Source organism: Nerophis ophidion, linkage group LG17 (assembly GCF_033978795.1).
Source record: "Nerophis ophidion isolate RoL-2023_Sa linkage group LG17, RoL_Noph_v1.0, whole genome shotgun sequence".
In the NCBI taxonomy this organism is placed as follows: domain Eukaryota; kingdom Metazoa; phylum Chordata; class Actinopteri; order Syngnathiformes; family Syngnathidae; genus Nerophis; species Nerophis ophidion.
In genome coordinates, this window is record NC_084627.1 from 8,053,687 (window position 1) to 8,074,935 (window position 21,249).

The following is a 21,249-nucleotide window of genomic DNA, read 5'->3' on the forward strand; positions in this document are numbered from 1 at the left end:
GGGAAAAAAAAGTTCTTACTGTGCTCAAGTAGGAGGGGTCGGCGAAAATCTCCTCGGAGATCTTTAGAAGCTTGTCTATGATTGGCTGGAAGGGTGAGGCGCCAGCAGCCGGTAGACTCTCCAGAGCGCTGAGGGCCGCCCTCCGGACCTCCCGGAATGGAGAGGTGAGACAGCACAGCAAGGACGGGACCACTGACACACACACACAAAGGTGCACACGGTCGTCAGGGCAAATGTAAAAGTAACACGTGATATTCTTCAGCGTTACCAGGTGAGTCGGCGGCTGCCAGCTCGGCGAGCGTGGCGGCAGGCTGGGCGCTCAGCAAGGCTCCGCCCATGTAGAGCGCCCGGGTCTGCAGGACGGCGTCCACCCTCACGCCGAGCTGGTCTCCGTGGTTACCGCTGTAGCCCCACAGCACACACAGGAACCTGAAGAGCGTGACTGTGTCGCGCAGGTGAACCTGCCAGGGGCGCGACATGGTAAAGATTTCAAATGGGCTGTCAAAGTTCATAACAAGGTGAGGAAATGTTCTTTCACCCCCACAGTTTTTTCAAACTGCGGGGGAAAATCAGGAAGACAGAGAGCATAAATGGACAAAGAAATTTCGAATTATAAGCCGCTATTTTTTTCCCTACGCTTTGAGCCCTGCGGCTTATTTATGTATAGAATAGAATAGAATAGTTTTATTGTCATTATTGCAATGAACAGGTTCAAAGAACAACGAAATTGGAGCAGCTCCTCCTAAGGTGCATATACAATATGGTAGTATAAATTTAAAAAAATAAATAAAATAAATAAATAAATAAAAAATAAATTAAAAAAAAAAGATAGATGAAAAGTTGTTATTGGTTGTGCTTTGGTGCCACCTTTTGGGCGAGTTGACTCACTGCAGCGCAGCCCTTCTGTTTAGACTGAGCTTTGAACGAGAACTAGAAGTGCCGTTCGGTCTTGATTTTGATTTGATTTTTATTAAGGATCCCCATTAGCTGGTTGCCACAAAAACCCACTAGTCTTCCTGGGGTCCACAAACTCAATACAATTACAAGTAACAGCATATAATTATAACTACTAAATACAGAAAAAATAAAATAAAAGCATGAATAAGAAAACAAGCAAACAATTAACGGCTTCTAGTCGTCCATAGCGTTTCTACTCGTATGGATTCTTCATTCATTGGTAAGTTTTACAATTCTCACTTACTAAACAGTTCCATGTGTGATGTCTGTTGGGAGGTTTTCATGCATATTTGCAATTGTTATGTAACAAAGCGAACATTGTTAGCACTATCTAATACGCTAACACATGTGTTAGTATTATTAACTTACAATGGCATTCTTTTTGTATTGTTTCAGTTTCACAAATTCCCGAGTAAATTCACCAAAATGTCGCCGTGGAGTTATTGAGCTTGTTCAGCTTATGAGAAAGCTAGCTTCCGGAGCTAGTGGGTCCATGATGATGACTTCTGTTTTGTTTGATCAGCCGTTTTACTGCTGTTATATAGAAACCTTTAAAAGGGTTTTTAAATAAACATTTACACATTTTTTAAATAAATGATAAATGGGTTGTACTTGTATAGCGCTTTTCTACCTTCAAGGTACTCAAAGCGCTTTGACACTACTTCCACATTTACCCATTCACACACACATTCACACACTGATGGAGGGAGCTGCCATGCAAGGCGCCAACCAGCACCCATCAGGAGCAAGGGTGAAGTGTCTTGCTCAGGACACAACGGACGTGACGAGGTTGGTACCAGGTGGGATTTGAACCAGGGACCCTCGGGTTGCGCACGGCCACTCTACCACTGCGCCACGCCGTTTTTCTGTGTAAATAACTCATTTAGCAACGTATACCGTATCTGAGGCTAATATATGGCACTCGTGAGTATTTTCCGAAAAAAGTATGCCAAAGCAGACTTATTTAACAGCGGAGGAAGAGAGCTACCTCTCGTTCAGCACTACCTCCCATCCAGTCTCTCTCGCCGTCAGCTCCTCCGTAAGTGGATTTGAAACTTTTTAAATGTTTATTATTGTAGCAAAAAGATTGTTAATTTTAAGAATTTTTGTGATTTCTGATCATTTGTGACGGCACCAAGGGGTCTTCCGTGTGTGCACGCATGTTGGCAGAGCCGCAACAGTTTTGAGAGAAAGTGGATCTTCACTAAAACATGGACTTTGGTCGAGGCTGGAACCACTTATTCATATTTATATTCTTTCTTGTGGAGAAATTTGCTTCACTTTACAAACTTGGATTTACGAACCCTGTTCCAGAACCAATTAAGGTCGACAATGGAGGTTCCGGTGTGTTTCATAACAGGAGAAAAAAAAGACTGAATTAAGACCCGAGGTGGAAAGTGTGTGTCTGTAAAAAGAGTGTTGGTGTTTAAAAAAACATAATGTTTCATACACCAACATTTGTATAAACCAGACTGTCAGAATAATTGTATGTAAGTTGTCTTTGATCTTACCAAGCAAAAGGCTTGTAAAACTCCACTGTGTACGATGGGAAAGCGACATGAAGGTGTCGGTTTCTTTGATCTATTGTGATCAACAAGACGATCTTGTCTTGACCCGAGATCTACAAAGTAGAGGAAGTAGGCATCTTTTCTTTGAACTGTTTTGTGACCGAGGGCATCAGCTGTTTACGACCCCCTCTCCCCTTAGAAACAGCTGTTGCCGTGTAATCAGGGAAAGTCCAAATAAAAGAAGAGGAATGAAATTCCGTCGTCAGAGCGTGGGACGACACTGTACAAGAGTACAGGTGTACGCGCTCTCCTCATTGAGCTAATTTGAATCCTGTCTCTGATTAATTCCTTGCTTCTTGTCTGTTTAATAGATGTCATTGATGTTTGAACCTGACACAAACACAATGTCGGACGTACGTTTTAATAAGGTAGACTTATTTAAGATAAAAAAATGTCTTTTTGTGAAAAATTGTGACAAAATGGAATTAGCGTATTTCTTTGAATTGCTGCCGGGTATATAGTATGCGCCTGTCTAGAATTACTGCCGGGTCAATCTCGTTTTGCAAAATAATTAGCGCATGCTTAGCATTACCACCGGCTCAGGATTAACGCCGGGTCAAACTCGTTTCGCATAATTAGCATATGCCTAGAATTTCCGCCGGGTCAAACTCGTCACGTCACAAGTGACACCTGTCATCATTTTCAAAATGGAGGAGGCTGATTTCAATAATTTGAAATCGCGTAAAGGGAAGAAGTTTAAGAGCTATTCAGTAGGATTTAAGGTCCAAGCTATTGAATATGCTAAAAAGAACAGTAAGCAGTTATGTTTTATTAACATATCGTAGCTGCGTGTGTCAAATATGAGTTATTAAATGACTCCCGCCTCTTGGTGGTAGAGGGCGCTAGTGATCCTTCTTGCGACTACTCGGCTGCAGAAGAAGTGACAACAAACAGCAAGAGTGAGCAGCGATCGTTTATTTTTTCCTCTCGCTTGCACTTTTAACATGGAGGATTACATATCTAAAATAAAACAGTTTTCTAAACTGGACTATCAATCGAAGCAGGAGGTAAAGGAAGATCTCCATCGAGACAGAGAGACTTTTAAAACTGAAGAAAGATAAGGAAGACTTCTATAAACAAGTTATCGATGCTTTTGATCAGAAGGAGCTGCGCATGGACTTCCTTTATAAGTAAAGGTAGGACCATAATAAAGTTTTTTTAATTAAATGTGCTTTTCATGATGGTATCCTTACATCACACTCAAATTTATAAGCGCAGGCCTAAATTTACTGCATGCCTTTGGTAAGCACCGGAGTGAGAAGAGGTTTTAAATTAATTAGCGACGCAGCGTAGTAAATACGGTATTCAGGATGAATCATTTGAAGAGATAAGTAGATGTCAAATGCATGGACAGCAGCTCCCACCTTGACCAGCAGCTTCATGAACTCTCGAAAGCTGCCGGCGGTCGGACCCTCGCCAGCGCCATCGAGGACCACCGCAAAAACACGTGCGACCAGACTCAGGTAGCAGCAGGTGTTGGTGTCCAGCTTCTCCGGGTTCCACCACATGGCAGCTGGGGGAGAGACACCCTGTCAGGTGAGGCTGCCGTGAGCCAATCACAGCCTTGCTTACCTTTGAAGGACTCGTCGTGACACCTGAGAGACGAGATGAAGTCCCGCAGCAGAGAAAGCAAAACGAGACTGTACTCGCCGTCTCGCTGCTGCGCGCGGCTGTTCAGGTACAAGTTCAGTGCCTCGGTGAAAGATTCCGGGACCAAGGCAACAGGTGGTGCTTCCTGTTACGGACAGGAAGTGTCAGACAAACCCCAGGGGGAGCGGGACCGGGCGACATGCTGCACCGAGTCTCACCTGGTCCTCGTGCTTCTTGATAAGTTCCAACAGCGGCGCCTCCAAATTGGCGTAGATCCTTTGTGCAGTCAGCAGGTGTTCAGTCTCGCCCAGCTGGTCCAGGCCCAGCAGGTGCATCCGCGTTACCACCAGGAAGAAGGTGGACCCTCTTACACCAGAACCACAGTGCCGCTCCCCCAACTGACCCAACTTCTGCAGCTGATGCAGAAACATGGAGCACAGTTAGTACAGTGGAACCTCCATCTACCAGCCCCTCTTGTGGGGAAATGTTCCCTTTATAAACTTTTAGACCGTGCCAAGTATGCCTGTGTGTGGAAACTATGTCTCCATGTACGCTGTATTCAATCAATCAATCAATGTTTACTTATATAGCCCTAAATCACTAGTGTCTCAAAGGGCTGCACAAACCACCACGACATCCTCGGTAGGCCCACATAAGGGCAAGGAAAACTCACACCCAGTGGGACATCGGTGACAATAATGACCCAGTGGGACGTCAGTGACAATGATGACTATGAGAACCTTAGAGAGGAGGAAAGCAATGGATGTCGAGCGGGTCTAACATGATACTGTGAAAGTTGAATCCACAATGGATCCAACGCAGTCGCGAGAGTCCAGTCCAAAGCGGATCCAACACAGCAGCGAGAGTCCCGTTCACAGCGGAGCCAGCAGGAAACCATCCCAAGCGGAGGCGGATCAGCATCGCAGAGATGTCCCCAGCCGATACACAGGCAAGCAGTACATGGCCACCGGATCGGACCGGACCCCCTCGGACCGGACCCCCTCCACAAGGGAGAGTGGGACATAGAAAAAAAGAAAAGAAACGGCAGATCAACTGGTCTAAAAAGGGAGTCTATTTAAAGGCTAGAGTATACAAATGAGTTTTAAGGTGAGCCTTAAATGCTTCTACTGAGGTGGCATCTCGAACTGTTACCGGGAGGGCATTCCAGAGTATTGGAGCCAGAACGGAAAACGCTCTATAGCCCGCAGACTTTTTTTGGATGGCGCCGATCATGTTTGGAGAGGCAGAGCCCCTGTGTCACATCCTGTTTGCCCAATCCATTTCTCAGGTGCCACCTCTCCACCATTTACCAAGTTTTTTCTATTTTCATTACTCAATATGGGTCCAAAAAAGCCAACAAACCAACCTGGAAAGGAGGAGGGAATTGCTGTGGACTTAGACATAGAGAGGAATCCCGGACTGATAAGACAGCTAGCCCCTCTAATATATCCCACAATGAGGAAACTTGGAAAATGGTGGTTCCACCGTACTTTGCTAAGTTTCTTGTTTACATTTCACCCACAAATAAAATCAAACTCACAGTGTCTCGTTTGGAGAAGAGCTCCATGCTGGCCAGGTTCTTGTTCAGAGTTGACACCAGTCGCTCGTTGGCCAAATCGGCAAAATTGTTTTTGGAGCTGCGCTTAACCACTTGACGCAGTTCTGTGCGGACGGAAGAAACATGTTCAAGCTCTCGGCATTTTTCAGAAGAAGCACTGCAACTTCCTTCGGTTACCTTTGGCCCAGTTTAGGGTGAGCGGGTGCTGGGCGAGGACTGAGCACTCGCCGACCTGCCGTGCGAGGCGCACCTGGGCGGAGTCCAAACACGAGGAGGTGACCACCAGGAAAGGCACGAGCCCCCAGCTGATCTTCTGCACCACCTCGTCGGCCCCCTTTCCCAGCGGGGAATCGGACAGTAAACGCACCGTTTCTGTTAAAACCGGTAGCCTGGTGGAAACGAGACGGTTGCCGTGGTTACAGAGATTCAAGCGTGTAAATGAAGGAAAACAAAACTCTTCTGACCAGCTGTCGGCCTCAGGCTGATCGATTCTTTGCAGCAGAGACAATAAAGACGACACAGTGTCCTCAGAGTCCACAACATTCAGCACCGTCTAAAAAAACAACACTTGATATCAGAACATTCAATCCATAGCAACTGGACTCTATGGTTTGTATTAGAAGACGTTTGACTCGCATCTGAGTAGACTTCATCAGTTCATGCTCATAGACTTCCATGGGTCGGATCTAGTCTTAGACTTAGGTGGGTCAGATCTAGTCTTAGACTTTGATGGGTCAGATCTAGTCTTAAGACTTCGATAAGTCAGATCTAGTCTTAAGACTTCGATAAGTCAGATCTAGTCTTAGACTTCGATGGGTCAGATCTAGTCTTAAGACTTTGATGGGTCAGATCTAGTTTTAAGACTTCGATGGGTCAGATCTAGTCTTAAGACTTTGATGGGTCAGATCTAGTCTTAAGACTTCGATAAGTCAGATCTAGTCTTAAGACTTCGAAAAGTCAGATCTAGTCTTAAGACTTCAATAGGATGGGTCAGATCTAGTCTTAAGACTTCGATAAGTCAGATCTAGTCTTAAGACTTCGATAAGTCAGATCTAGTCTTAAGACTTCAATAGGTCAGATCTAGTCTTAAGACTTGGATGGGTCCGATCTAGTCTTAAGACTTTGATGGGTGAGATATAGTCTTAGACTTCGATGGGTCAGATCTAGTCTTAGACTTCAATGGGTCAGATCTAGTTTTTGACTTCAATGGGTCAGATCTAGTCTTTGACTTTGATGGATCAGATCTAGTCTTCGACAACTGATGGGTCAGATCTTGTCTTAGACTTCGATGGGTCAGATCTATTTTTAGACTTCAATGGGTCCGATCTAGTCTTAGATTTCAATGGGTCAGAACTAGTCTTAAGACTTCAATGGGTCAGATCTTGTCTTAAACTTTGATGGGTCAGATCTAGTCTTCAACAACTGATGGGTCAGATCTAGTCTTCGAATTTAATTGGTCAGATCTAGTCTTAAGACTTTGATGGGTCAGATCTATTTTTAGACTTCAATGGGTCAGATTAGGTCTTAGACTTCAATGGGTCAGATCTAGTCTCAAGACTTTGATGGGTCAGATCTTTTCTTAGACTTTGATGGGTCAGATGTAGTCTTAAGACTTCGATGGGTCCGATCTAGTCTTAAGACTTCGATGGGTCCGATCTAGTCTTAAGACTTTGATGGGTCAGGTGTAGTCTTAAGACTTCAATTGGTCAGATATAGTCTTAGACTTTGAAGGGTCAGATTTAGTCTAGCAGCTGGTGTCAATACCTTTGGAGTCTATGAGCAGGAACTGATGAAGCCTACTTGGATGACAAAGACCTGGATGAATGACAACCTTCTTAGACAACACTTATTATGATACTCAACTGTTTTATTGTTCGTTGCAGAAGATGTCCCTTTAGATTTGGACTGGGCAATAAAACGATATCAATATATATTGCAATACATGATTGATATCAATAAAAAATGCGTTTGATAAAATGTTTGATATTTTCTTTGCTTCTTTATCGAAAGAAAGCGCAAGTTGCGAAGTTAGGTTGGTTGCATGATTAAAGGCTCTCTGGTAAGCGAGCAACGCAGGAAGTGATCAGTGATCAGTGGGCGTGACACGCTGACAGCCAATCAGGAAACAGTATCAACTATCAAGTTTGCTGGTCTGGCGGTTGATTCTTTGCATGGCGTGAGAAGAGAAAGTCAAATGAAGAAATTTTGGATAGGAAAAGTCACCTGGAGAGTACGGCACTTTTTTGGATTTGCTCAAAAGGGACCGTAGTCAGACCAAGGTGGAGGTTCCTTTGTGTCTTTATTACGAATGCTTTTTTTTTTTTTTTTTAATTGAATTTATCTAAATAAATATTTTGTTAGAATTTTCGGAAATACATTTTTTTTACATTAAATTATGCTGACAATTTTAGTGTTTAAAAATTCAATGAAAATAAAAATTCAGTTTCAAACAAATTCAGAGGCGAAAAAAATTGCTGTTTTAAAATGCAAGACTCGATTCCAGTAAATGAAGACTGAACCAATGGATTCTGTCTCGGAAGCAGCCAATGAGGTGTCAAGTTTGAGGTCACATGACACGGGTCTTGCAAAACAGCATAAAAAAGTTAGTTAGGTTGGGTTGCTATCAGCACTTCAGTCATCAACTATTATATCATCTGAGAAATGGACATTGTAACAGTGGAGGTCTGACTTGGCAGGACATGTACAGCGAGCGGTGACCATAGTGAGCTCAGAAAGCGTAAAACAAGTATATACATTTGATTATTTACATTTAAAGGGTGGGTGTTAGTCTAGGGTTGTAGTTGTCTGGAGGTGCTCTTTTACAGCGGTCTTAAAGGAGGCAAGAGATGCATTTTCTTCTACACCTGTTGGGAGTGCATTCCACATTGATGTGGCATAGAAAGAGACCTTTGTTAGATCGGAATCTGGGTTTAACGTGGTTTGTGGAGCTCCCCCTGGGGTTGTGGTTATGGCAGTCATTCTCGTTAAGGAAGTAGTTTGACATGTACTTGGGTATCAGGGAGGTGTAGCGGATTTTATAGACTAGGCTCAGTGCAAGTGGTTTTACTCTGTCCTCCACGCTGATCCAGCCCACTTTGGAGAAGTGGGTAGGAGTGAGGTGTGATCTGGGGTGGAGGTCTAGATGTAACCTGACTAGCTTGTTCTGGGATGTTTGGAGTCTAGATTTGAGGGTTTTGGAGGTGCAAGCGTAATGGAAAAAGGTTTGAACGAGAGTTCCCGCCAGAATTTCAAGGTGCTTTTTTGTTGACCAGAGAGGAGATTCTGTAGAGAAATCTCATTCGTTGGTTGACCTTTTTGATTACCTCGGTTGCCATTTTATCACAGGAAAGATTAGCCTCTAGAATGGAACCTAGGTAGATGACCTCATCTTTCCTGGTGATAACAATGTCACCCACTTTAATAGTGAAGTCACTGACTTTCTTTAAGTTGATGTGGGATCCAAATAGGATGGATTCCGTTGTATGGATAGCTTATTGTCAGCGAGCCAGGAGTAGACAGAGGATCTGTTCTTGATGAGTACTAATAAAAACATGGGAGACCCGGCTGACCTCCAAGGTTTGGACAGCGGCGGTGACCACTTCCAGCACGTCATCCTTCAAGCGCTCCAAGATGGCGTCTTTCAGGAAGTCTTGGTCCAAACTCTGCGGTCGAGGAGAGGAAACAAAGTCAGCTGTGGCCCGACACAGAACAGAAGCGGTCTTCAGGAGTAAAGAAGAAGACGGCGTACCTGCCCGGAGGCAACGACGCTCTTCAGGTGCTGGAGCGCTGAGACTCGGAGCGAAGGCTGCGGGTGATTCAAGCTGAGCAGCAGCGACGTGTCCGAGTCCCCTACAATCTGCTCCCCGGACCCGACAAAATACTTTAGTCCCAACTTGGAAAGTGTGCCTGACCGAGGCGACTCACTGCACCTGGAACTTGCCGCTGCTCATGGACAGAGAGAGGAAGTGATGGAAGAGACGCTTCTGCTCCGAGCTGCTGAGGTCGGTCACATGACCCGAGAGCACGCCGTCTAAAGCCAAGCAGTACCTGGGGGCGGTCGGAGCACACGCAGCTTAACACCTTTGCCAACGGTATAATAGGTGGCAGTAACACTCACTTGGACTCAAACAGTTGGACAAGCGGCTGAAGTCGCCGGTTGAGGGCGGCGACTTCTTCCTCGCTGAGCTCTGTCTGACTCATGTAACCATCCAGAAGCAAACTGGAGAAACAAACATACAAACATTACAATTTATTGTCACTATTGAATTCTTGATTAAATGTTCAACATTTTGAAAAAGAACTGGACCGGACCAACCAACACACGTACAGTACAGGCCAAAAGTTTGGACACACCTTCACACCACAATGTGTTTCATGACTATTTATGTCACATGCATACTTGCCAACCTTGAGACCTCCGAACTCATTATATATATATATTTACTGAAATTCAAGTATTTATTTTATACTACCGTATTTTTCGGACTATAAGTCGCAGTTTTTTTCATAGTTTGGCCGGGGGTGCGACTTATACTCAGGAGCGACTTGTGTGTGAAATTATTAACACATTACCGTAAAATATCAAATAATATTATTTAGCTCATTCACGTAAGAGACTAGACGTATAAGATTTCATGGAATTTATGGATTAGAAGTGACAGATTGTTTGGTAAAGGTATAGCATGTTCTATATGTTATAGTTATTTGAATGACTCTTACCATAATATGTTAGGTTAACATAGCAGGCACCTTCTCAGTTGGTTATTTATGCCTCATATAACCTACACTTATTCAGCCTGTTGTTCACTATTCTTTATTTATTTTAAATTGCATTTCCAATGTCTATTCTTGGTGTTGGGTTTTATAAAATAAATTTCCCCCCAAAAATGCGACTTATACTCCAGTGCGACTTATATATGTTTTTCTCTTTCTTTATTATGCATTTTCGGCAGGTGCGACTTATACTCCGAAAAATACGGTATGTATATACTGTATATATATATATGTATATATATATATATATATATATATACAGAAATTCAAGCATTTCTTTAATTTATATATATATATTTACTGAAATTCAACTATTTGATACTATATATATATATATATATATATATATATATATATATATACATATATATATACACACACACACACAGAAATTCAAGTATTTCTTTAATTTATATATAAATTTACTGAAATTCAACTATTTGATACTATATATATATATATATATCTATATATCTACTGAAATTCAACTATTCATTTTATTTATTTATATATAATATATATATATATATATATATATAAGTATATATATATTTACTGAAATTCAAGTATTTATTTTATTTATATATATATATATATAATATATATATAATATATATATATATATAAGTATATATATATATATCTACTGAAATTCAAGTATTTCTTTAATTTATATACGTATATATATATATATATATATATATATATATATTTACTGCAATTGAACTATTTTATACTACACACAAACATATATATACTGAAATTCAAGTATTTCATATATATATATATATATATATATATATATATATATATATATATATATATATATATATATATATATATATAAATAAAACAAATACTTGAACTTCAGTGTTCATTTATTTACACATACACACACATAACACTCCTCTACTCATTGTTGTATTTGAAGTGCAATGCTGTGCAGCCAGTATCAAAGCCTTTGAAGGAGCATAGGTATGGGCAGCATCTGTGACATTTAATTTGCAGGAAAAGAGTGAGTTTAGGATTGAATTGTCCATCCTGGTTCTATATTCTCTGTCACTATCTTTTTTCCGGACATTACTACTTGTCGTAGTTTTGAAGCAACGCATGATGGGATTCCGGATGTTGTGTGTCGGTGTATCAACGTGCCGGCTGGAATAAACAGATGGTGAGAAATAGCTCCGTGCCTGCCTACTTTATGGGTTATAGATAAAGCTATGGATAACGGAGACATATATAATAGTCTCCTTCATGTAGTATGTGCAGTTGTGCACACACAACAATGGAGGAAAAGTGGACGTGATGACAGGCTGTCCTCACTCAGGTCCGGCCGGAAATCGGGAGAATGGTTATCCCGAGGGATTTTCGGGCGAGGCACTGAAATTCGGGAGTCTTTCGGAAAATTTGGGAGGGTTGGCAAGTATGGTCACATGTCACTAAACATGAAGTACACGTTTGTTACTTATAGACAAAGTACATCAAATCAAAAGATGATTCTTAGTTTGTATTATAATTAGGGTCCAACAAGCCTAAATAGCAAAGAGAAATAAACAAAGCATGTAAACAAACAGCTTGGGCCTTAAGAGGTTTTAAATAAGGCTGACTGTTGCAACGCATCAGACATTTTCTAGCATGCTCTATCCACATGACCTTTACTTATCCAAACCAACGCGTTTTAGAATAATCATGTATATATATATATTATCACACAACTTTAGTATCCTTAAAGTCCGTTGCTGTGGTTATTAGCTTCTGTGCTCAAGCTGCATTTTTCTATCTGTGCAAGGACAAAACTTCTTGTCTGAGGGGTGGCCTCAGCCGCAGATGTTATCTTTGTTTTAGCACGCTAACAGCCAAGGACTTCAAGGACCTCAACGAAGATGACAGCACACAGACGAAGCAGAAACAAGGAAATCACAAAGCCCAGCACATTCCGTCACATATTGTGCGTACTGGACCTGCTTTGCATAATATATGTGACCACTCCTTATAGAGGCGGCCTCAGTGATGTTGACTATGGAACTCCTGAGTAAATAGAGGGACGCGGGAGCTGAACCTTAGAGCGTAGGGCGAGACTGTGACTAAGTGTGCAGCTCCATGCGTTCTCCTCATGAGCTAAATTGAACTCTGTCCCTGCATGATTTCTTGCTTCTTGTCTGTTTAATAGATGTCATCAGTGTTTGAACCTGACAGTGCCAGGAGGCGGAACAAATCTGTTGTTTTGGTAACTTTAAGAACTAAATCAGTGGTTCTCAACCTTTTTTCAGTGATGTACCCCCTGTGAATTTTTTTTTAATTCAACTACCCCCTAATCAGAGCAAAGCATATTTAGTTGAAAAAAAGATATAAGTAAAATACAGCACTGTGTCATCAGTTTCTGATTTATTAAATTGTATAACAGTGCAAAATATTGCTCATTTGTAGTGGTCTTTCTTGAACTATTTGGAAAAGAAGATATAAAAATAACTAAAAATGTTTTGAAAAATAAACAAGTGATTCAATTATAAATAAAGATTTCTACACATAGAAGTAATCATCAACTTAAAGTGCCCTCTTTGGGGATTGTAATAGAGATCTATCTGGATTCATCATGTTAATTTCTAAACATTTCTTCAAAAAAAAAAGAAGAAATCTTTAACATCAGTATTTATGGAACATGTCCACAAAAAAATCTAGCTGTCAACACTGAATATTGCATTGTTGCATTTCTTTTCACAGTTTATCAACTTACATTCATATTTTGTTGAAGTATTATTCAATAAATGTATTTATAAAGGATTTTTGAATTGTTTCTATTTTTAGAATATTTTAAAAAAAATCTCACGTACCCCTTGGCATACCTTCAAGTACCCCCAGGGGTACGCGTACCCCCATTTGAGAACCACTGCCTTAAGAGCGTAGGGTGAGACTGTGACTAAGTGTGCAGCTCCATGCGTTCTCCTCATGAGCTAAATTGAACTCTGTCCCTGCATGATTCCTTGCTTCTTGTCTGTTTAATAGATGTCATCAGTGTTTGAACCTGACAGTGCCAGGAAGCGGAACAAATTTGTTGTTTTGGTAACTTTAGGAACTAAACAAGCGAGCACAAAGCAAAATATGCTAATTGGCGCGTGAGGAAGGAGTTTACCGAGCAAGACGTTTGTCCAGGCCTTTGGTCAGAGGGACGGACTGCACCAGCGACTCCAACACACCAGAGACGTCCGGCTCATCTGGAGCACAAACACTCAAAATGGTCAAGACTCTTTTGCTTCCGGTCAAAAGGCACCGGCTCTCACCTGAGCTGCTGAACACGACATGGACCAGGTGAGGCAGCAGGTAGCGCAGAAGAGGACTGACGTCGTGGGTGTTTGCCATGATTTGCAGGGTGGACGCCAGCGTTGGCATGGAGCACAGACGGCCGCAGAATCTGGAGCACACACACACACATATGCATACACGGTGAACGGCGGGGCGACGCTTTCACGCGCTCGGGTGTGTTGCTGGACGTCATCCTACCTGGACCCGGCCGCACCCTCCTTCTGGCTCTGGAGCAGCACGACGAGGCAGCCCAGCCCCTCTTTGGCTAACACGGGTTCTTTGAGCAGGGACTTGCTGACCTGCACGGCCAGCGTGTCGATGAGACCGGCCTCCATCACCACCTTCACCGCCATCTGACACACCACCATGTAGGTGGCCGCCTTGAAGTCCACCAGCCTCGAATTCAGCCCCTTGGGGAGGACAGGTCACTTCGTTAGGTACACGGTCTGGCAACATCGGTTAGTGAGGGGACTACAGAATTTTGACTGGGTTTGCAGTACCATTTCTGGCCACATATGGCTCCTTTAAAATCTCTAAAGGCTTAGTGGCCACAAGCGTGGACAGCACCTTTTAGCTCTTATTTCCAAAATTGTGTACACTACTGAATCTGGGTCTTATGGCCGCTTATGTGGACACTTATACTGCCATCTGGTGGTGTCAGGAGAGTATAACATACAATGGAATTTGGATAAAAAAAGTGTAAGAATAAGAATTAGCATGTCACTAAACATGAAGTACATGTTTGTATACATATGGACTAAGGATATCATATCAAAACATGATTCTTACTTTTTATTCTAATTGTAGTCCAATAAGCCCAAATAGCAAAGAGAAATAAAAAATTAAAAAACACGAAACAAACAGCTTGGTCCGTTTTATGTCAATTTTGTTCTGCTTGAACAAGTTCAACATAATCCTGATGCTAAGTTTAGTTAGCCTGTCAATGGGGCTGTACATTTTTTTTAGCATTAAGCTAACAACATATGAACCAACCTTTATCCCATATGGTTGTATTGCTTTTTTTTTTTAGTTGATACTGATGGAGATAGATGTCTACATATATCCATATTTAAGATTTATTTATTTCTATATTCATATTTGAAATAGCCAGTGTTTTCCATTTGTACTCTTTCTATTTTATAATCTCATGTCCATGGTACACTGCAAAGTAACCTTGGCTTTAGGAATGTGAGGAGTAGCAATACTCCCTTCTTATCTCATCCTGAACTCAGCTAAGGAGGACAATAGACATGTGTATTCGTTCCGGAGGGTGGGGGCGAGGGACATATTGAAGAAGACAGCGCTTCCGTAAGGTTTTCAGATCAACTAGGTGACGCGATTTGAATGTGTTGTTTTTTAGGTTGGACTCTCCAAAGCTTTGGAATAAATTGCAAAATACCTATTCTGTTCTGGGTGATCATTTAAACTCAGCTTATAACTTAAATTCCCTTGGAGGAACATCTGGTCCAAATGCAACAATACCAAACTGTATCATCGATTAAACAATAGTCCCACACATATGTGCACTTCTCTGGTATATTTTTGCACTTTTCCTTGTGTGCTGATTTTTAAACTAACTTCATTGTGGGGACGATCAACAATCAAGTTTTTTATTCTAGAGTTTAAAACTAAATTTCAGTTTGTGGGACAGCAGAATAATGTGCTGCGTACGTTGCATTGTAGTAAGAAAAAACTATCAACAATTGTAAAAATCAACATAATGCAACAACAAAAAAACATGTTGATACTAATATACGTAGATTTAATTAACCTCTTAAGGCCCAAGCTGTTTGTTTAGATGCTTTATTTTTATTTCTCTCTGCTATTTGGGCTTATTGGACCATAATTGGAATAAAAACTATGAATCATCTTTTGATATGATATACTTAGTCCATAAGTACACAAATGTGTACTTCATGTTTAGGGACATGCAAATTCTTATTTTTACACTTTTTTCCCCCAAATTCCATTGTATGTTATACTCCTCTGACACCACCAGATGGCAGTATAAGTGTCCACATAAGCGGCCGTAAGACCTCGATTCAGTAGAGTACACCATTTTTGAAATAAAAGCTGAAAGGTGCTGTCCACACATGTGGCCACTAAGGTTTAAAGATAAAAAAAATATTTGCATCTAAGCCAATTATGCAAGTTTGACACCAGCAGCTTAATAGGATATTACAGACAACGATAATAGTAAAAATCCACCGGGAAGAGCTAGACGAAGTGGCTGGGGAGAGGGAAGTCTGGGTTTCCCTGCTTAGGCTGTTGCCCCCGCGACCCGACCTCGGATAAGCGGAAGAAGATGGATGGATCATCAAACTAGAATAAAATTGGGTACCTTCTGCACGTATGGCAACAATTTGGAAAGAATGGCGTCGGACACTTTGTCCACGGCGTCCAGAGCGGCGACGATGGTGGAGGCGTAGAAGGAGAAGACCACCCGGAGCTGGGAGAAGCTTTTTGAATGTCCCGTGTAAGCCTTTCAAGACCAAAAAAGGTGTGAGGACAGAAACATGTGACAATGTCCTCTCTGAATCCCATTGGTTGTGTAACCTTAATGGAGGCGGTGACCATGGTGCAGATGAAGTCCATGAAGCTCAGGTCCGAGTAGCAGTGGGTGATCAGCGTGCCTTTGGCCAGCTTCACACCTGCTTTCTAAACAACACAAAGGGAGACTCGTAAATCTTGAGGAGGGGGAAGAAAGATAACGAGTATCAGCACCAATATTTGGCATTTTGACAAATGTTGTGTATATCAGGCATGTGATTTCAACTTCATGAAAAAGACCGAAAATAACCTCCTGGTATTTCAGCAAAAATTTGTACAAAAAAACACCATTAAGTTGATTAAATAATTGAAAAATTATGAATTGTGTTCACATCCACAGGAACCACATGGGTTAGCCTATTCTATACAGTATTTACAACCTTACTAGTGTTCACTTCACAGCCACAGATGGTTCATCTACTTATTGACATGATTCACACATTACTTTGTCTGTTTCAGTCACTGTTATTTAGTCACTACAGTAATTATGTTCACATCCACGGGAACCACATGGGTTAGCGTACTCTATACAGTATTTACAACCTTACTAGTGTTCACTTCACAGCCACAGATGGTTCATCTAGTTATTGACATGAATCACACATTACTTTGTCTGTTTCAGTCACTGTTATTTAGTCACTACAGTTATTATTTTCACATCCACGGGAACCACATGGGTTAGCGTACTCTATACAGTATTTACAACCTTACCAGTGTTCACTTCACGGCCACAGATGGTTCATCTAGTTATTGACATTATTTACACATTACTTTGTCTGTTTCAGTCACTGTTATTTAGTCACTACAGTAATTATGTTCACATCCACAGGAACCACATGGGTTAGCGTACTCTATACAGTATTTACAACCTTGACAGTGTTCACTTCACGGCAACAGATGGTTCATCTACTTATTGACATTATTTACCCATTACTTTGTCTGTTTCACTCACTAAGTTATTGAGTCGCTACAGTAATTATGTTCACATCCACAGGAACCACATGGGTTAGCCTACTCTATACAGTATTTACAACCTTACTAAGGTCCACTTCACAGCCAGATAGTTCATCTAGTTATTGACATTATTCACACATTACTTTTCTTCATTCGTAGTACATTCAGAATGATTTAACTATTCAACGTAAAGGATTTTACTGTAAAATTTACATTTGTTTTTTACTGTAAATAAAAAAATAATTTTACAGTAAAATTTTGGCACTTGAGCTGCCTGTTTGTGTTTCCAACAAGTTTAGATTTTTCAGTGTATTACTGTATATGCCAAAACGACACCAGTTTATTAAAGTAGAAAAGTACTGTTTTTTAATGCATTTTATTAGTAGATTTATTAAAAAACTAAAATGTATGAAAAATATAGTAAGTTGCAATAATTTCACCTCAAAATGTAGTTGATATTACTTTAAATGTAAAAAGAGTACTGCTGTTTTTATGGTTAAAAAAAAGGCAGCTCAGTTGTCAGAATTTTACTGTAAAATGTATATTTGTTTTTTTACTGTAAATAACAAAAAAAATGAAATTTTACAGTAAAATTTTGGCACTTGAGCTGCTTGTTTGTGCTGTCAAAAAGTGTAGATTTTTCGGTGTATTACTGTAAATGCTAAAACGACACCACAGTTTATTACAGTAAAAAAATACTGTTTTTTTTCATGCATTTTATTAGTAGATTCATTGAAAAACTAAAACGTATAAAAAAATCTAGTAAATTGCAATAATTTCACCTTAAAATGTAGTGCAGATTACTGTAAATGGAAAAAGAGCACTGCTGTTTTTGTGGTTAAAAAAGGCAGCTCAGTTGTCAGAATATTCCAGTAAAATTTACATTTGTCTTTTTACTATAAATAAAAAAAAGTATATTTTTTCAGTAAAATTTTGGCACGTGAGCTGCCTGTTTGTGTTTTCCACATCCACTGTAGATTTTTCGGTGTATTACTGTAAATGCCAAAATAGTGCCCCAGTTTATTACGGTAAAAAAAAGTACAGTTTTTTTATGCATTTTATTGGTAGATTTTTTTAAAGCTAAAATGTATAACGAATATGGTAGATTACAATAATTTCAGTTCAAAATGTGGTGTATATTAATGCAAATGTAAAAAAAAAAAAAAAAAAAAAAAAAAAAAAAAAAGAGTATTGCTGTTTTTGGAGTTAAAAAAAGGCAGCTCAGTTGCCAGAATTTTACTGTAATATTCACATTTGTTTTTTAAATTAAAAAAATGCAATTTTACAGAAATATTTTGGTATTTGAGCTGCCTGTTTGTGTTTTCAACAACTGTAGATTTTTCAGTATATTACTGTATATGCCAAAACGACACCACAGTTTATTACAGTAAAAAAAGTATTGGTTTTTTTGCATTTTATTAGTAGATTTTTTAAAAACTAAAATGTATAAAAAATATAGTACGTTGGAATAATTTCACCTCAAAATGTTGTGTATATTACTGTAAATGGAAAAAGAATACTGCTGTTTTTAGGGTTAAAAGACTGCCAGAATTTTACTGTAAAATTTACGTTAGTTTTTTTACTGTAAATAAAAAAAATGCTATTATACAGTAAAATGTCGGCACTAGAGCTGCCTGTTTGTGTTTTCAACAAGTGCAGATTTTTCAGTGTATTACAGTAAATACCAAAACGACACAACAGTTTATTAGAGTAAAAAAAAAAAAAAAAAAAAATGTCATTCAGATAAAAATGCTGTAAAAACCAGAGTAAATGTCACAATTTGACCATGAAATCTATTGCTACTTTTACATTGCACAATTTGATGGATAATTAGGGTCCGCAGGCCCATGGCAAAGGACTCCTGTGGAGTCCTTTGCCATGGGCCAAGGACCCTATTGAAACTGCTGTGTTTTATTATTATTCCGCACCTACGCGCTGTAATTTGACCCCCTTAACATGCTTCAAAACTCACCAAATTTGACACACACGTCGGTATAGCAAACTTTCCCAACATATTAAGCAACCAATCCCCCAAAATGAAAATTGCGCTCTAGCGACCCCTAGGAAAAAATTACAGACAAAACTGCATGTAACTTCTGTTAGGAATGTCATAGCGACATGAAACAAAAACTCCTATGTAGGTCTGACTTAGACCCAATTTTAATAAACTCACTTCTTTCAGCAAAAATCTACAGGAAGTTGGCAAAAACCCCCTCAAAATAAAATTTTCGCAAAAAATGCAATTTTTGCCTCTTTGCGCTGTAATTTGACCCCTTTAAAATGCTTCAAAAGTCACCAAACTTGGCACACATAAGGACTGGCGAATATTGCGATCTAATGAAAAAAACAAACCCCAAAACTCAAAATTGCGCTCTAGCGCTATTTTTGAATAAAACACTGAAAAAACTGCTCCTAGGAAGAAAACACAGACAAAATTGCTTGTAACTTCCGGTAAGAATGTCAGAGAGACATGAAACAAAAACCTCTATGTAGGTCTCGCTTACACCTCCATTTCATAGATTGACAACCCCCAACAAAAATCAACAGGAAGTTTGCAATCCCCCCTTCAAAACAAAAGTTTTGTAAAAACCAGTCACCATTCTTCAAACATTATCTCGTCTGAGTTCGTTTGTTGTTTTGGTTTCAAACTCGCACAGGAGAGAGATTGAACCCTTCTGATTAAAAGTATAGAACAGAGTTTTGATAAGTTCTCAGGTTTTGATTTTACGCGCCTTCAAAGAACCCCTGTCCAAAGTCTCCTAAAAAAAGTAATTTTTGCCTCTTTGAGCTGTTATTTGACCCCCTTAAAATGCTTCTAAACTCACCAAACTTGACACACACATCAGGTCTGGTAAAAATTGCGATCTGATGAAAAAAACCTAACCTCAAAACTCAAAATTGCGCTCTACCTCCCCCCTAGGAATACAACACGGACAAACTGCTCCTAGGAAGAAAACACAGACAAAACTGCTTGTAACTTCCGGTAGGAATGTCAGAGAGACATGAAACGAAAAACACTATGTAGGTCTCACTTAGACCTACATTTTAATAATTAACATACTTTAGCAAAAATCAACAGGAAGTTTGATATTTTCACTTCAATACAACAATCGCATTACTTTCACAATGCATTAGGTTCTCAAAATAGTGGCACCAAGGCGTCTTCTAACGCTTATCCAGCCGTGGGTCTCAGGGGCGGCAGCCAAAGGCGGACCTGACCAACGCTGCTTGCAGCTTTAATTAGCTTTGAAATCATTAATATAAGTATTTATTTCCATTTAAAAAATGGTTTGAAAGTTTGATAATATATTTTTGGATGATTAGACAATATTTAAGTTAACATCATTTGCGATTACATGGAGTACATATATTTATTTTCCCCCAAAATAGAAAAATAATATATTTAGTAAGAAAAGTTATAGTACTTTATTTAGACATATTATTTCCAGGCCTTGAGTTTGACCCGTGTGGACTAAAATATGGCTTATCGGCCTTCTTGACTACTACTAATCGGTATGGGACCTGGAAAAAGGGACATTTGGAGACGTGTCACCTGGAGAGGATGTAACCAGTTCCAGCGGTTTGTGGCGTCCTTGATTTTGAGGAGCTGCAGCACCCTGACGAAGGTGTTGGTGTGGTGGTACGGCAGCACGCAAGCCAGCAGGCTGTCAGGACTGTACAGATGGACGTGGAAGCTGCGTGCGCGTAAACAGACAATACATTTAGATTTGAATCGGAATATGTCGTTTTGTGAGCGTCGCTGACCGGCAGCATACCGATGGACCAGCCATTCGATGCACTTGTGCGCCGGTTTGAGGAGGAAGTACGGGGACAGGCGGGTGAAGAACAGAGCGACGTCAGCGTCCAGTTTCCGGTTGACCTCCTTGGACTGGACGCTGCGTTCCAGCGTCACCGAAGCCCGGCTGAACAAAGACTCTTGGAACTCCGAGAAGGCCGGTTCCAGCCCTAGAAGTTCCTCCAGCCCCGTGCAGCCTGCAG

The 21,249-nt window shown here is 40.4% G+C and overlaps 1 protein-coding gene across 1 annotated transcript in view; it reads right to left on the reverse strand.

Annotated features, from left to right (window-relative positions):
- The window catches only part of heatr1 (HEAT repeat containing 1), a 66,912-nt gene that overhangs the window by 41,377 nt on the left and 4,286 nt on the right, over positions 1–21,249 (reverse strand). The window contains exons 3-21 of the mRNA XM_061876043.1: positions 21,027–21,243; positions 20,804–20,945; positions 16,303–16,404; positions 16,088–16,228; positions 13,945–14,156; positions 13,725–13,855; positions 13,577–13,658; positions 9,791–9,892; positions 9,603–9,720; positions 9,422–9,529; positions 9,243–9,335; positions 6,138–6,226; positions 5,851–6,062; positions 5,656–5,777; positions 4,334–4,531; positions 4,098–4,260; positions 3,890–4,038; positions 269–461; positions 20–192 (exon numbers count right to left, since the gene is read on the reverse strand). Of these exons, the coding sequence (XP_061732027.1) occupies positions 20–192; positions 269–461; positions 3,890–4,038; positions 4,098–4,260; positions 4,334–4,531; positions 5,656–5,777; positions 5,851–6,062; positions 6,138–6,226; positions 9,243–9,335; positions 9,422–9,529; positions 9,603–9,720; positions 9,791–9,892; positions 13,577–13,658; positions 13,725–13,855; positions 13,945–14,156; positions 16,088–16,228; positions 16,303–16,404; positions 20,804–20,945; positions 21,027–21,243 (2,747 nt within the window). The remainder of the gene's footprint in view (positions 1–19; positions 193–268; positions 462–3,889; positions 4,039–4,097; positions 4,261–4,333; positions 4,532–5,655; positions 5,778–5,850; positions 6,063–6,137; positions 6,227–9,242; positions 9,336–9,421; positions 9,530–9,602; positions 9,721–9,790; positions 9,893–13,576; positions 13,659–13,724; positions 13,856–13,944; positions 14,157–16,087; positions 16,229–16,302; positions 16,405–20,803; positions 20,946–21,026; positions 21,244–21,249) is intronic.